Source organism: Podarcis muralis, chromosome 12 (genome assembly GCF_964188315.1).
Source record: "Podarcis muralis chromosome 12, rPodMur119.hap1.1, whole genome shotgun sequence".
Classification (NCBI taxonomy): Eukaryota; Metazoa; Chordata; class Lepidosauria; order Squamata; family Lacertidae; genus Podarcis; species Podarcis muralis.
Genome location: NC_135666.1, coordinates 12,701,760 through 12,716,074, shown reverse-complemented (window position 1 = coordinate 12,716,074; position 14,315 = coordinate 12,701,760). Strand labels below are relative to the sequence as shown.

Here is a 14,315-nt window from a genome sequence, read left to right as displayed (position 1 = left end):
GCCACTCCAACACCATCCCTTGTAACGGGGTTTAGTTTGTACTTTTTAATGTTTGTAGAGGCAATCTGGAGTGCAGGTATTAAGCATACCCAAGCCAACCCGTAGGAAGACTTTAATCCAATCTGCCAACTGGTGCCTATGTTCCCGAGCACAGAGCTGACATGCCAAGCAATTACAAAAGCTTTCTTTTTTTGCTGCCCGGCCACCTGTCCCTCACAGCACCAAGTTAGCTCCACTGGAGTCAAGCTATTGGTAGTGACAGAGTGACTAAAAGGTGAAGCGCTTTCTTTCTTTTTTATTACTCCTTTTCTTTTTCTTCGAATAAATTAGGGGAGCTGCAAAGAAAGCAACAACACCTTAAGGGTCCTTAACAGAGTTTGCTGTGCCTGCTTGCTTCACAGCAGGTTAATTACGAAGGCTCTTTCGCTTCATGTGCAGCACATTGGCTGAATGCTCTGGCCCACTTCAGACAACTGACAGCACCCACCTGAGTCATGGGTGGGAGTGTTCAGGGGCCACACTGTGCTTGCAAGTATGGGTGATCTAGATCAGGGGTGCCCAAACTTTTTTCAAAGAGGGCCAAATTTGATGAAGTGAATATGCGTGAGGGCTGCCCGAAGTTCTTGATTTTTTCCTTAGGATTTTACTCCAAAGTTGTCGAGCTTTTTTTACAATTTTACCCCAAAGTGTGCAAATCACAGTGGTCCACATGCCTAGGAGGCATTGTTTGATAAAACAAATAGGTTATGTTAATGAAATGAAGAAAACGTTTAAATGGGCTATTCCTAAAAGGCCAGAAGTTTTCCTTATAGGAATACAGTGGTACCTCGGGTTATAAACGCTTTGGGTTACAAACTCTGCTAACCTGGAAGTAGCACCTCGGGTTGAGAACTTTGCCCCAGGATGAGAATGGAAATTGCGCACTGGTGGTGCAGTGGCAGCAGGAGGCACCTCAGGTTAAGAACCATTTTGGGTTAAGAACGGACCTCCAGAATGAATTAAGTTCATAACCTGAGGTACCACTGTATGTATGAGCTCCATCCAGGGCTGGTAGATTTTCATACTGTTAATTTACTTACTTCATATATTTATATACTGCTTAATACTCAAGTCAGTCTCTGTGCGGTTTGCAAAATAACAAATACAATATGTATATATAGCAAACAATGAAACAGAGAAACTACAATGCCATAGCAATGCAATGTTAAGCAAAACTACAATAAAACAATAAGACACCCCGTCCCCCAATAAAGCAGCACGTTTTGAATATTTAGGGTCAGCTGTTGCTAAGCAAACAAAGCCAATGCGTGTTTGCCGTTGAGGAAGGCAGAAAAGAGAAATTGCTTTACTCTGAGATGGGCAAAGAATGTCTAGACATAAGTCAAGCAAAATAGCTAATGCAAAGATGTGGCCTAATTTTGAAGGCTGAGCTCTCTCACAACAGAGCTAAACTAGACATTATTTGTTAGCCTAATACATAAGTGATCATCGTAAAGGACAAGCACTCAGTGTTTAACGGTGGTAAAAGCAAGCTGGATATAAGAGATGAATAATTAGAAATGAAAATATGCATTTCCCATTGGCTATAGATTGCAGCTTTTGATCACACACATTATCCAATCTAAACAGAAAAATTCAGCCATGAATTTTGAGGAATGGCCAGAAGGTAGATCAGGAACTACTGCTAGATCTCTAAGTGATTTGCAGTAGAAAGGATTCCCCCCATTGCCTGACGGTGCCAATATACTGAGAACAGAAACAGAATATTGCTCCAAAACTACCTGTTTTAAAACATACAACAATAAAATAAGGTGATGTTGATGTATTGTTCCTCACCTTTCAAAGGCAAGCAGCACCTTCTACACAGTGATTAAGGAAGGTCACTTAAGCAAGGAGCTGTAATTTAATCACAGGGTGTGGCATAGCTTAGCCGTAGTTCCTAAATCAATCCTTCCCCAGCCAATAATTGGGCTGGTTCTAATTACAGCAACGATTAATTTCCTCCATGTTTTTCAGCAATATGCAGTCACATCGCATTAACCAGAAAACAGATAACTTCTATTGTAGCAGCCCTAAAAGTCTCGGTGCATTATGTATGTTCCTGCAGAAATCTTGAATTTCTTAAGTTATTCAGTTGTACTTTAGTTAGCTAACACCACCATAATGGACTGCTAAATTAGAAACAAAGAACAAATAGCTTTATGGAAGATCTGGGCAATTCTTTATCTCTGTCACACCATTACAGCTTTAGCCATTCATAATAAAAGCAATTAAGTATTCTCCGTTTAATATCTCACTGTTGTCACTCAGCAAAGCCACTTTCCCCTTCATTTAGTTTCTGGTGTTCCTTTTATTACCAATTACACAAACTGCAGTGGTTAATTTAGATTACCATAAGGCCTTGCACAGCACTATACAGTGCTTACAAGTTATTAAGATCTATCCACTCAACAATCCCGTGGATCTTTGTACACGGCGTTAGAAGGTCTCTGTTTGCCCAGACAGTTTAAAATTCAATCTGCAATCTATAAATTATCCAGTTAGAAGTCTAGGCACAAAACCTGGCTCAAAACAAAACAAACCCTTCTTACTGTACACAAACATTGGAGAGTCCTTTGGCAAGAGGTGCTGCAGTCATGCAACTTATCACAATTAGGTGGCTTGAGCATGCCCACCAAGACACAGAAGTCTTAGTTCAGGAAACACTGTAACACTGTCTCTGGAGAATCCATCTTTGTAATAGAGAGTGCCAAAAATCCGGGAATGGCTTTGAATAGTGCAGGAATTGACTGCACTCTTACTCTAAAACGAGCTGCCAAGTCTCCACAAAAGACAATGCTGTTGGATTAAATTCTAAACACTTCACATTCCCATTACCTACTTGCCTGAATCGACAGCCAAAACAGGAGACGGGTAGAACATTACTTCTTTCAAACTTTCTTCTAGTGCACAATGATGGGTGCATGTGTCATCCTCATTACTGACTTTCAAGAGGAATTTAGAAACATTCCTTTTTGCCCAGACATTTGCTGGCTGAAATGCAGTGTTCCTGGAAACCTTAAAATCCTTGCCTGAGAGAATGCGATTGTTTTAAGCAGTTTTTGGAATGCTTTTAATGATATTGTTATTGAAGTGGTTTGCTGCTTGGGGCTCCTTTGGGAGGGAGGGAGGGAGGGAGGGAGGGAGGGAGGAATATACCATCAATGGAAATGAGGACGGCAACAATGGAGCTAAGTTAGAGCAATATTTATCATTCCAAAAACCGACACCTGAAGGATAGGAATCTTCACCTTTCCTTCAAAATATTCATTTCTTTAAGAAATAGGATTCCATTCAGATAGAAGGGGGCTATGAGCATTAAATATGAATGCAGATGTGGGAGAAATGCAATGAAAGAGTCCTAAGGCACCAAATAGTAATTGTTTTATTGCAGCACCAGCTTCGGTGGCATCAAGTGGCCTTACCAAGCGGGAAGACAATGAAAGTGATATGGGATAACGTGGTGGAGAGAAACAGGGAAGATATTATGAAAGAGAATCAAGGGAGAAAATCCACTCCACCCACAAGTCAGTTTCCCAAATAAAATAATAAGAGCTCTCGCTTCTTAGTGCTTGGTTTTGTTTATTTGTTTATTTATTATGGTCCAGTCGTTCCGTCGACCAATTAAATTAGCAAATGAGCAAATCAGTAGTTGTGTGCATGTGTGTGACAGGAAGTATCATCTCAGAAAGGGCATTCCTTTTTTTTTTTTTAATGGGGCTTGCCACCTGCCATGCTCATAAACACCTCCATTAAAAAAAAATTTTTTTTAACCCTCTTGCAAAATTAAACAAAGCCTCTTTTAGTCAACCCAAATTTTAACTGATTCATCTATTAAATCACCTACAAAAATAACCACTAACACATAAAGAATATTTAAAAGATTTATTTTTTTAAAAAACTGCAAAAATTAAGACGATCAGGGAGAACTTAAATCATTTTCAGGAACTGACAGGTGTAAAATCTCCGAGCATGAAAAGGATGCCCTTTAAACAAAACAAAACAAAACAAAACAAAACAAAACAAAACACCTGTGAGTGGGCAACCATTTGAGATAAGGGGAAAAGCTTCCATATCAAAGCAGGTGATTCCAGGTAGGTTTGCATCACCTCATCACTTTTGTTACCAATTAATTCCTGGCTGGTTCCTACATGTACTAAAGATTGGGGCACTTTAAATGAAAGATAGTGAATGGATTATATATATATACCGTATTTTTCGCTCTATTGGACGCACCGGACCACAGGACGCACCTAGTTTTTAGAGGGGGAAATCAAGGAAAAAAATATTATCCCCCCCCCAGCCCCAAAGAGCAACTTCTCCCAGAGCTTCTCGGGGCTGCGGGGGAAGCCCGGGTCCCCCCCCCCAGCCCCAAAGAGCAAAGAAGCCAAGACAGCGCGCGGGATCCATAGCCGCGCAACTTCTCCAGCCAGGAGCTAAACCTCTCCAGTGCAGCTAAAGAAGAAGACAAGGCAGCAAGCGCGATCCATCCCGCTCACTGCCTTGGCTTCTTCTTTAGCCTTGCGCAGCATCTTTAGTCTTGCGCAATGGGATGGATTGCGCCCGCTGTCCACCGGGGCTGGACTAGATGACTCCTGGGGTTCCCTTCCAACCCTGCAATTCTATGACCTCGGAAGGTGTTTGGGGTCTCCACCACTGGAGGCTTTTAAGCAGCGGTTGGGGGACCATCTGCCTGGCGTTCTTTAGCTGTGATTCCTACATTGTGAGGGGGCTGGGCTAGATGACACTTGGGTGGCCCTCCCAACTCTATACAGTCCTACAGTTCTGCGGCAGGAGATCCACAGCCACTTCACACAATGCTCACTCCCAATTTTCATCTAAGAGACATGTGGCTTCAGTGTCTAGGTAGGTACCCCCCTACCTGCCACGAGTGTAAGCTGCTCCCCTCCCACTTTCCTCCTTCAAAGCAACTACGGAGGAGGGAAGGAAGAGGACCATGGATCCTCCGCTGCTCGAGGCTGCAGCGGATTCCTCCTCCGTAATTGCTTTGAAGCAGGAAAGTGGGAGGGGGGCAGTTTACACTCGTGTAAGCAGTTCCTCTCCCACTTTCCTGCTTCAAAGCAACCACGGAGGGGGGAAGGAGGGGACCCATGGATCCTCTTCGCTGCTCGAGGCTGCAGCAGATTCCCTCGTCCCGGGCTCCCTTTGAAGCAGCAAAGTGGGAGGGGAGCAGCTTACACTCGTGCAAGCAGCTCCTCTCCCACTTTCCTCCTTCAAAGCAACTATGGAGGAGGGAAGGAAGAGGACCATGGATCCTCCGCTGCTGGAGGATTCAGCAGATTCCCCCCTCCGTGATTGCTTTGAAGCAGGAAAGTGGGAGGGGAGCAGCTTACCCTCCCACATTGCCGCTTCAAAGGGAGCCCGGGAGGAGGGAATCTGCTGCAGCTTCCCCCACCTCCCGCAGAAGCCGAACGCTCTTTAAAGGGGCTGTGCGGCTTCTCCTGGCTTTTCTGGGAGGTGGGGGGATTCCCCCACCTCGTAGAAAAGCCCGCAGGAGCCGCGCAGCCTTTAAAAAGGGTGCCGCTCTTGGGGGCTTTTCCCCCAGGAGGGAGAAGGGACTGCTGCAGCCAGTCAGTCCCTTCTCCCTCCTGGAGAAAAGCCCGCAAGAGCGCACAAAGCTTGTGTGCGGCTCTTGAGGGCTTTTCCCGCCTGCCTCCCCCCTGCATTCGCTCCATAGGACGCACACACATTTTCCCTTGCTTTTTAGGAGGGAAAAAGTGCGTCCTATGGTGCGAAAAATACGGTATATATATAAGTCCATGCCTGTCTGTCAAAGCAGCCAAAGAGAAACCGACTTGAAGAATTATACTTGGGCTTCTATATCCCACTGAGATGATGAGGTGGCCCTCGATCAAAACCCTCATACCAGCAGTTTCATCTATATAAATCCAGCATTTGTCCGTCTCTCACAAAAATATGGGAAAGAATGGCACTGCTTGGTGCCAACCTACTTGAGAAGTTCTCCCTCAGGTTTGATTGGAAAAAATAAATGTGTGTCGATTGCCCTTTTTAGCTATTCTAAAAGCAGACAACAAGCATGCATTATGAACTCATTAGAATAAACACACAGGCACTCCCTATGCACATTTTAATAGAATAAGATGAATGTGTATATACAGGCCTCCCCACACTTGTGTGTGATCAACTCTGCATTAGTGGCTGATACCCAATGGGGCTGGAATGACAGAAGGCAAGGAGTCCAACAGAGGATAGACCTGGAACCAATAATAACCAGGCACAAGTACCGTATTTTTCACTCCATAAGACGCACTTTTTTCTTCCTAAAAAGTAAGGGGAAATGTCTGTGCGTCTTATGGAGCAAATGCATGGTCCCTGGAGCCGAATTGCCCAGGGGCAAAAAGCAGATCATGCTTTTTTTTTTTGAAAGAGGGAAGTGGGTGTTGAAACAAAGCCGCTGATTGGCAAGCGATCAGAGAGGGAGATAAGGGACGCTAGAGATAAAGGAGGCTGCCTGGGAGGGAGAAGGTAAAGGCAGCAAACTTGCAAGGAGAGGAGACAGGAAGACTAAAACAATGAGGACAGAAATTAGAAGAAAAGGAGGAGCAAAAAACTGCTCCAGCTAAGGAAAAGACACTAAGGCAAACAAGAGGGAAGGGGGTGTTGAAAGGAAGCAGCTGATTGGCAAGCAATCGGGGAGGGAGATAAGGGACGCTAGAGATAAAGGAGGCTGGCTGGGAGGGGGGAGGTAAAAGCCCATGGATCCTCAGGATTTTGCATTGGGTCACCCCAAATTCACCATCAGATCACACAGCATTCTAATTTTCTCCCCATCTGCCTCCTACTGTGGAGTTCTACAAGGAAAACACTGAGACTAATGAGGGAGAAGCTGACAGGCAAGGCCATCAGTCCCTTAGACTAGTTGTAAGTAAGGCAGGAAGGCAGATGGGGGGGGGGCTGACTCAGGGGAGACCAATGTTGTTTGCTTATTACTTATTAAACTTACTGGCCGCTTGTCACCCAAAGGGTCTCCAAGCGACTTCCATTGAGAAAATATGCACAAATATGCTAAGAACATAAAAGGAGCCTGGTGGGTCAGGCTGGTGGCCCATAAAGTCCAGCATCCTGTTCTCACAGAGGCCAACCAGATGCCTATAGGAAAGCCGCAAGCAGGATTCAAACACAGGAGCTACTCTCCCCTCCTGTGGCTTCCAGCAACTGGTATTTGGAAGCACTTACTGCCTCCAACTGTAAAGGCAGAGCCTAGGCATCTTGGCTAGTAGCCACTGGTAGCCCTCTCCTCCATATAATAATAATAATAATAATTTATCATTTATACCCTGCCCATCTGGCTGAGTTTCCCCAGCCTCTCACTCCCAATCAAGTGTTAAAAACAGTACAGCGTTAAACATTAAAAGCTTCCCTAAACAGGGCTGCCTTCAGATGTCTTCTAAAAGTCTGGTAGTTGTTCTTCTCTTTGACATCTAATGGGAGGGCGTTCCACAGGGTGGGAGCCACTACCGAGAAGGCCCTCTGTCTGGTTCCCTGTAACCTCACTTCTCGCAATGAGGGAACCGCCAGAAGACCCTCGTCGCTGGATCTCAGTGTCCGGGCTGAACGATGGGGGTGGAGACGCTCCTTCAGGTATACTGGACCGAGGCCACACATCAGGAAAGTCTTGACTGGCTGGCTAAACCAAGTGAGGATAGCCAAAGGGCTTTAAAGGTCAGTACCAACACTTGGAATTTCCCTCCTCCTCTGCTTCCATAAAAGGTGTGTGTGTGTGTGTGTGTGTGTGTGTGTACTTATATAACACATCAATATTCCATACGGCACATTGGGAAAACAAAACCAAAACAACAGCCTTCCCCCATAACAGAGACAGAAAACATTAGCGGCATGCAAGCAACACACAAAACAACAGTCCCACCTACAAACTAGCAGATAAAACTATAAAGCTCAACACAGACCACCCCCTCCCTAGCCCTAAAATATGTAATTCGCAAGGGACTGGTGAAACTGCACCCTGTTTGCCCTAACAGGAACGCCTCTGCTGCTGTATCTGATGCATCGAGGATGATGGCGCTGGTATAAGACACTTTGGGAAGGTTTTGCCCTGAAAGGTGGAATATACATTTTTTGAAATAAATATAAATAAATGAAAAGATGCCACCTCTGCTTTTCTTTTCTTCTTCCTGGTCTCTGTGACTCAGAAGGCAACAAAGGCAGCCTATTCTAAGCTGCTCTCACCTAGTTTCCATTCCTTTCCTCTTACATGATTCTTTTAATATTATCAGAGACATTTTTGAAAAATGAGATCTGAGGGAGAGGCTTCACTTGCATAAGCCAGCAGAGAACTAGGCTTCTTAAAACTACTTGGGGGGGGGGGGGAATGGAAAAACCAACAGCTCCAAAACATTCATCTCAAAGACGCTGCCTACTTTCACTCAGAGGTGGGATAATCTTTTCAGCTAATGCACACTGTTAAGTAAGATTGCAAAGGCGCTCATCTTGCACGGTGGACCCAGCACAGAAGGCTCTGTCACAGCAGGAGCCCTCCAGCATTAAACGACATCATATTAGAAGTTTCCATTGCAACATCACCCGACTAATGGGCAGATTAAGGCCTTCGGTATCCTTAGCAATGCACAAGGGCATTCTCAGCTGCTTTTGTCCAGCTGGTATGTACATCTACAGTGGTACCTCGGGTTAAGTACTTAATTCATTCCGGAGGTCCGTACTTAACCTGAAACTGTTCTTAACCTGAAGCACCACTTTAGCTAATGGGGCCTCTTGCTGCCGCCATGCCGCCGGAGCATGATTTCTGTTCTCATCCTGAAGAAAAGTTCTTAACCCAAGGTACTATTTCTGGGTTAGCGGAGTCTGTAACCTGAAGCGTCTATAACCTGAAGCGTCTGTACCCCGAGGTACCACTGTGTATCTGTCTGTCTGTCTGTCTATTTATCTATCTTATCTATCTATCTTATCATCTATCTACAAATAATAAATTATTATTATCTATCTAAATTCCCAGAGGGATTTAACAACCAGTCCTTCTTCCTTGGGAACTCAGGGAATTGTATCTCTCTGAGGGAAATAGGGGATCGCCGTAGAACTCTCACTACAGTGGTACCTCAGGTTACATACGCTTCAGGTTACAGACTCCGCTAACCCAGAAATAGTGCTTCAGGTTAAGAACTTTGCTTCAGGATGAGAACAGAAATTGTGCAGCAGCAGGAGGCCCCATTAGCTAAAGTGGTGCTTCAGGTTAAGAACAGTTTCAGGTTAAGAACGGACCTCCAAAACGAATTAAGTACTTAGCCTGAGGTACCACTGTATCCTTAACAAACTACAGCTCTCTGGATTATTTGTGACTGCTTAAAGTAGTATGGTAAAGGTAAAGGGACCCCTGACCATTTGGTCCAGTCGTGACCGACTCTGGGGTTGCGGTGCTCATCTCGCTTTATTGGCCAAGGGAGCCAGCGTACAGCTTCCAGGTCATGTGGCCAGCATGACTAAGCCACTTCTGGTGAACCAGAGCAGCACACGGAAACGCCGTTTACCTTCCCACCAGAGGGGTACCTATTTATCTACTTGCACTTTGACGTGCTTTCGAACTGCTAGGTTGGCAGGAGCAGGGACCGAGCAATGGGAGCTTACCCCGTCGTGGGGATTCGAACCACCGACCTCCTGATTCGCAAGTCCTAGGCTCTGTGGTTTAACCCACAGCACTACCTGCGTCCCTAATGTAGTATGATACTGTTTCAAATGTATAGTGCCAATGGGACCACAATCTTAGTGACCAACTGGGTCTGTAGGGAGGAGAAGGCAATTTCTTAGGCATTCTGAGCTCAAGATGTTCAGGACTTCGTACAATAGTAACAAAAGCTTAACCTTGGTATGGTAACCAGTGCAATGTAGTGGTTAGTATGGACTAAATCTTGGGAAACCAAGGTTTGGGAAACAAGTGGAGATTTGATCTCCACTCAGCCATGAAGCTCACTCTGGGTGCCTTTGAGACAGTCACAGTCTCTTAGCCTAACCTACCTTAGAGGGTTGTTGTAGGGATAAATAAAAGGAAATGATGGCAGCTTGTATCCCTTGGAGGAAAGCTGGGATATAAATGTAATAACAAATAAATTAAAATAAAGAATATTGGCAGCCAATGCAGTTCTTTTACGTGCCGGCAGAATGATGCTCTGCTTAGTTCCATTGTTGCTAAATTCTGAATCATCACACAATCCTGAAAATTTAGAATTCCAGCTGGTTTTTAAAAAACGCATGTTTAACATTGCTTTGCCACTTTTTAGATATTCAGTAGAGCTGCCTGTTTCTAGACCTGCAACTCCACTTAAGTCTCTTTTGCTCTGCAGGCAAGAGAAAACATTGTGCCTAATGCACCTGTGATAAGGTGAGGGGATATACTGGCCTTTTAGGTTATTCTACAGATCGATTCTATGCATGTTTGCTTAGAAGCAGATCACCCTGACTTCAAAGGGACTTATGCATGAGTAAGAATGCACAGCATTGCAGCTATATTCTGTAGTCTGGCTTTTCTACAAAATGTGCCAAAAAAGAAAAGAGTTTATAAGGATTTATTTGTCCAGAGGTTTACTCTGCTGATTGCTTGCTATTTTGGTGCTACTGTAATGTTAAATCTCCTCAAAAGAAGGATAGCCATATTCCAGCTGCAAAACATTTTTTATTTCACACAGGACAGGGTAGGGATTACAAGCTTGCACCAAGTAACTTCAAACCTAAATGAATTATGCAACCCATATCAATTATACAAGCTGAGCACAATTTTTCACAATTTATTTTGCTTTGGCTGTTCTTAGGGATGGATAAAGGACTAAAGTCCTATCCTTGGCCTTCAGAATTTCCCTTAGCCCTACTGCCAAATATTATATCAGGCACTTTCAAGCCCAGGTGTTTTCGTTTAATTAAAAAAACCCCCATCTTGAATCTAAGTCGCTTAGGTTGTTGTGGGAGGCAATGGGCAGAAGAATATTGTTATTTGTATGTCTGAAATTTTTGGACATCTGAGGAACCAAATCCAGTAGTAATAAACGTTAATAGTTCATCCTTAACTCTAGCACTGGGAACAGAAGGATTAGAATTAATGTGTTATTTCAGCTGTGAGAGACATTGACATTTACCTTCTGTTTAAATTTATAGAGTGATTTAGGAAGGAGGCAAATTACAGTGGTACCTCGGGTTACAGATGCTTCAGGTTATGCATTTTTGGGTTGCGCACAGCACCGAACCCAGAAGTACCGGAACAGGTTACTTCCAGGTTTCGGCACTCACACATGCACAGAAGCACTAAATTGCGCTTTGTGCATGCACAGAAGCACCGAATCACGACCCACACGAGTGCAGTTGCGGCGCTGCGGGTTGCAAACGTGCCTCCCGCACAGATCATGTTTGCAACCCAAGGTTCCACTGTATAGAAAATTTCACAAAGGGGGAGACTGGAAATCACTGCAGCAAAGACTTGTCTGTACAGCTACAGGACCAACAACCTCCCTGTCTACTGAAGTTTGGTTTATGCCCTTCGCATCTGCTAGATGGCAGTGTGAGCCACTTGGGAAAATACAGATTTTTTGAGACAAACAGAAAAGCCCATTGAAGCTTCACCTGCTTAGTATCACCCACTTTCTGCTACATGTAGTGTATTCAACCAGATGTCCAGGTCCTGATGCACTTGGCTGGACTTCTAGCTTTCTTGGTTTGTTATGGGATTTCTTGGCATTGATGACCTATAATGAGTTTTCAGAGTCAGATTCTATAGCAGTTGGGAGCTTGCTAGAATCATATGAACTGTCCAGATAGCAGGTGTCCTTGTTCCACAGAGCTTTGCCCCTGGACACTCTCCACCCCCTAGGGGCAGGGAAGACTGGAGGCAAAAATGGGATGCAGAAGGCTGTGCTGCTCTGCTATAGCTGCTGCCTCCTCTGACCTGGGTTGCTTCTCTGGCGGTGGTGGGGCAGCTTCCTCTTGCATTTACACTGCCTGAGGCGGCTGCTTCATGCTACCAAACAGGTGGGCCGGCTCTGATAAAGAAGTATTTCATCTTGTCTGTCCAAAACTTTCCAACACTCAGCTTCCCTGAATGATCCCAGGCTCCAGTATTATGCAGCAAAAACCTCTCTCTTCACATCCTGAATAATTTCATGAGCAATTTTATTTCAAGTCCCTCCTTGCACACCTTATTCCTAGCTCCAAACGGTAACTTTTCTTCATGGGGGGTGTGTGGATTCCTCCTCCCTTTTCAGTTGCCCCTTTCCATAGCTTTTCCAGAACTGCCACAACCTTTTCATGATGAAGTTTTTCTGTAGTGAACGCCTTCTCTCAGAACTTTTCATTTGACAATTGGGAGTACACTATAATTTTCCATTTCCGTATCTACATTCCAGTGATGCAAAGAGGAGAAAAGGTCCCTGGGGTAACAGCGTAATTATTGAAAGGTATTGCTTCCCCTTTTCTAAGCCCATTGATTACGAGCCAGGATTTCATTGCATTTAAAAACACTTCTATTCATGCTGTGTTATACTGTGGCTGGTGACAGTACTCAGGTCTCCCTCTCTATATTGGCAAAGGCAAATTTTTATTTCAAACTAAAAAAAACAAACCTTCAAGTATTTAAAAAGAAGATGAAACATTTGACCTTTTTGTGTGTAGTGTTGGAAGTTGTACAGAAACAAAAGTGGAAGAAGCCCAGGTCTATAAGGAGATCTAGCATCTGGGATCTCAAGGCCCCTTCTCATGCACCCAACTAATTCCACAGCAGATATAAAGATAATTGTGGCCTTTGCAGCACTGGCTGTTATGCTCGTACATGCAGATAAAATCAGCAGCACTACACTGGTCAAATGGAGGAACCATCAATTAACATTCATAATGTGTGCTAGTAAGTAATGACCATTTCCCTGTCTTTACTCTAAACGGTGACTGCTTGCTGGGATATGTGCCAAATCCCATCAATGGCAACCAGCATGTCCAATGTCTGACAACATCTGAAGGGCCAAAGGTTGCCTCTCCCTGCATTGAGCATATCCCACTTTGAAAGAAGAATGCAATGTCGTTTTAGCTAATACTCCATCCCTCCTTTTTTCATAGCTTTTGCCAGCTATTCCCTCTTGCTCTCCATTTTGCAGTATTTGATTTTTAAGATACAACTGAGCTGCTATTTTTATTGTCTAAAATTATGTTTGAACAACCCCAAACTTCTTTAGCAACCAAAGTGTACCATTTCTGTAGGCATATCTGGGTAAAATGTAGACTGGAGCTACGGCCATCATGTCAGAGGAGGAAAATGCAGTTAATTATTTGCCTGTAACACAGTCTGTCTACTTACCGGTGCAATTTCATAGGCAAAAAGTCCGTATTTTTTGTCTGGTGAAACTTCATATCGAATAGCTTTCATAGACACCTAAACAGAAAAAAAATGTCACAAGTAAATTCATTTGAATGCATGTGCATAAATTTGAAATCCAAGAACATGACCATGATACATTTGCTTGCTTCTTTTAAGAAGATGAGATAAAGTTGCCTGTGTGTTTCACAATAGAACCTGCCATTATCACTGAATGCTCTGAAGGAAGGGCAGGACCCAAAAGCTAGGCTTGGCTCACATGTCTCATATGGCATACAGACTATTAAGCAGTTAGAAACGGAAAGATCAAAATGCTGCAGCTATCTGTCAAGCCAAGTATGGAATCTGAGCTCTAGGTATGTTAAAAGATCTGTGTTTTGCATTTTCTGCTGCTGCCAAGGCCAAGATATTTAATAAGTTTACTACTTATTCAAGGTGGTACAAGAAGTAAACTAAAGCCATTTTATTGGTCTGAAAACCAGACAACTGTGAAATAAACCTGCCCATTAAATGTGGTACTTACAATTATTTTGTTGTCTATTAGCACCGTTGAGTTGTTTGTTTCAACATTGTGCAGTATCACAGAGCCGTTCCGGTTTCTATAAATGAATTCTGTATCTAAAGATGAGAGGAGAGAACAGAACAACAGTGTGAAAGATGATTTGGGTAGAAACCAGGCTTAGGTAGAAGGCGATCCTGGAAGAAAGACCCTGTAGAGCAGGGATGGGCAAATCTGTTTGGCTCTTTACATTTATATATCTATTATTATTATTATTATTATTATTATTATTATTATTATTATTATTATTATCATGCTGCTCCTCTTCCTCCTCCTGTACATTCATCAGTGTTTTCTCCTAGTACACATTTTTGCATGCAATTTCCCCTAATATAATGTGGGTTTTATGTTATTTTCACC

The 14,315-nt window shown here is 43.7% G+C and overlaps 1 protein-coding gene across 6 annotated transcripts in view; it reads right to left on the bottom strand.

The window, feature by feature from the left end:
* Positions 1–14,315, bottom strand: part of DPP6 (dipeptidyl peptidase like 6) — a 510,968-nt gene that overhangs the window by 112,979 nt on the left and 383,674 nt on the right. For all 6 annotated transcript variants that reach the window (XM_028749895.2, XM_028749897.2, XM_028749894.2 and 3 more), the window contains exons 4-5: positions 13,920–14,014; positions 13,379–13,453 (exon numbers count right to left, since the gene is read on the bottom strand). In XM_028749895.2, the coding sequence (XP_028605728.2) occupies positions 13,379–13,453; positions 13,920–14,014 (170 nt within the window). The remainder of the gene's footprint in view (positions 1–13,378; positions 13,454–13,919; positions 14,015–14,315) is intronic.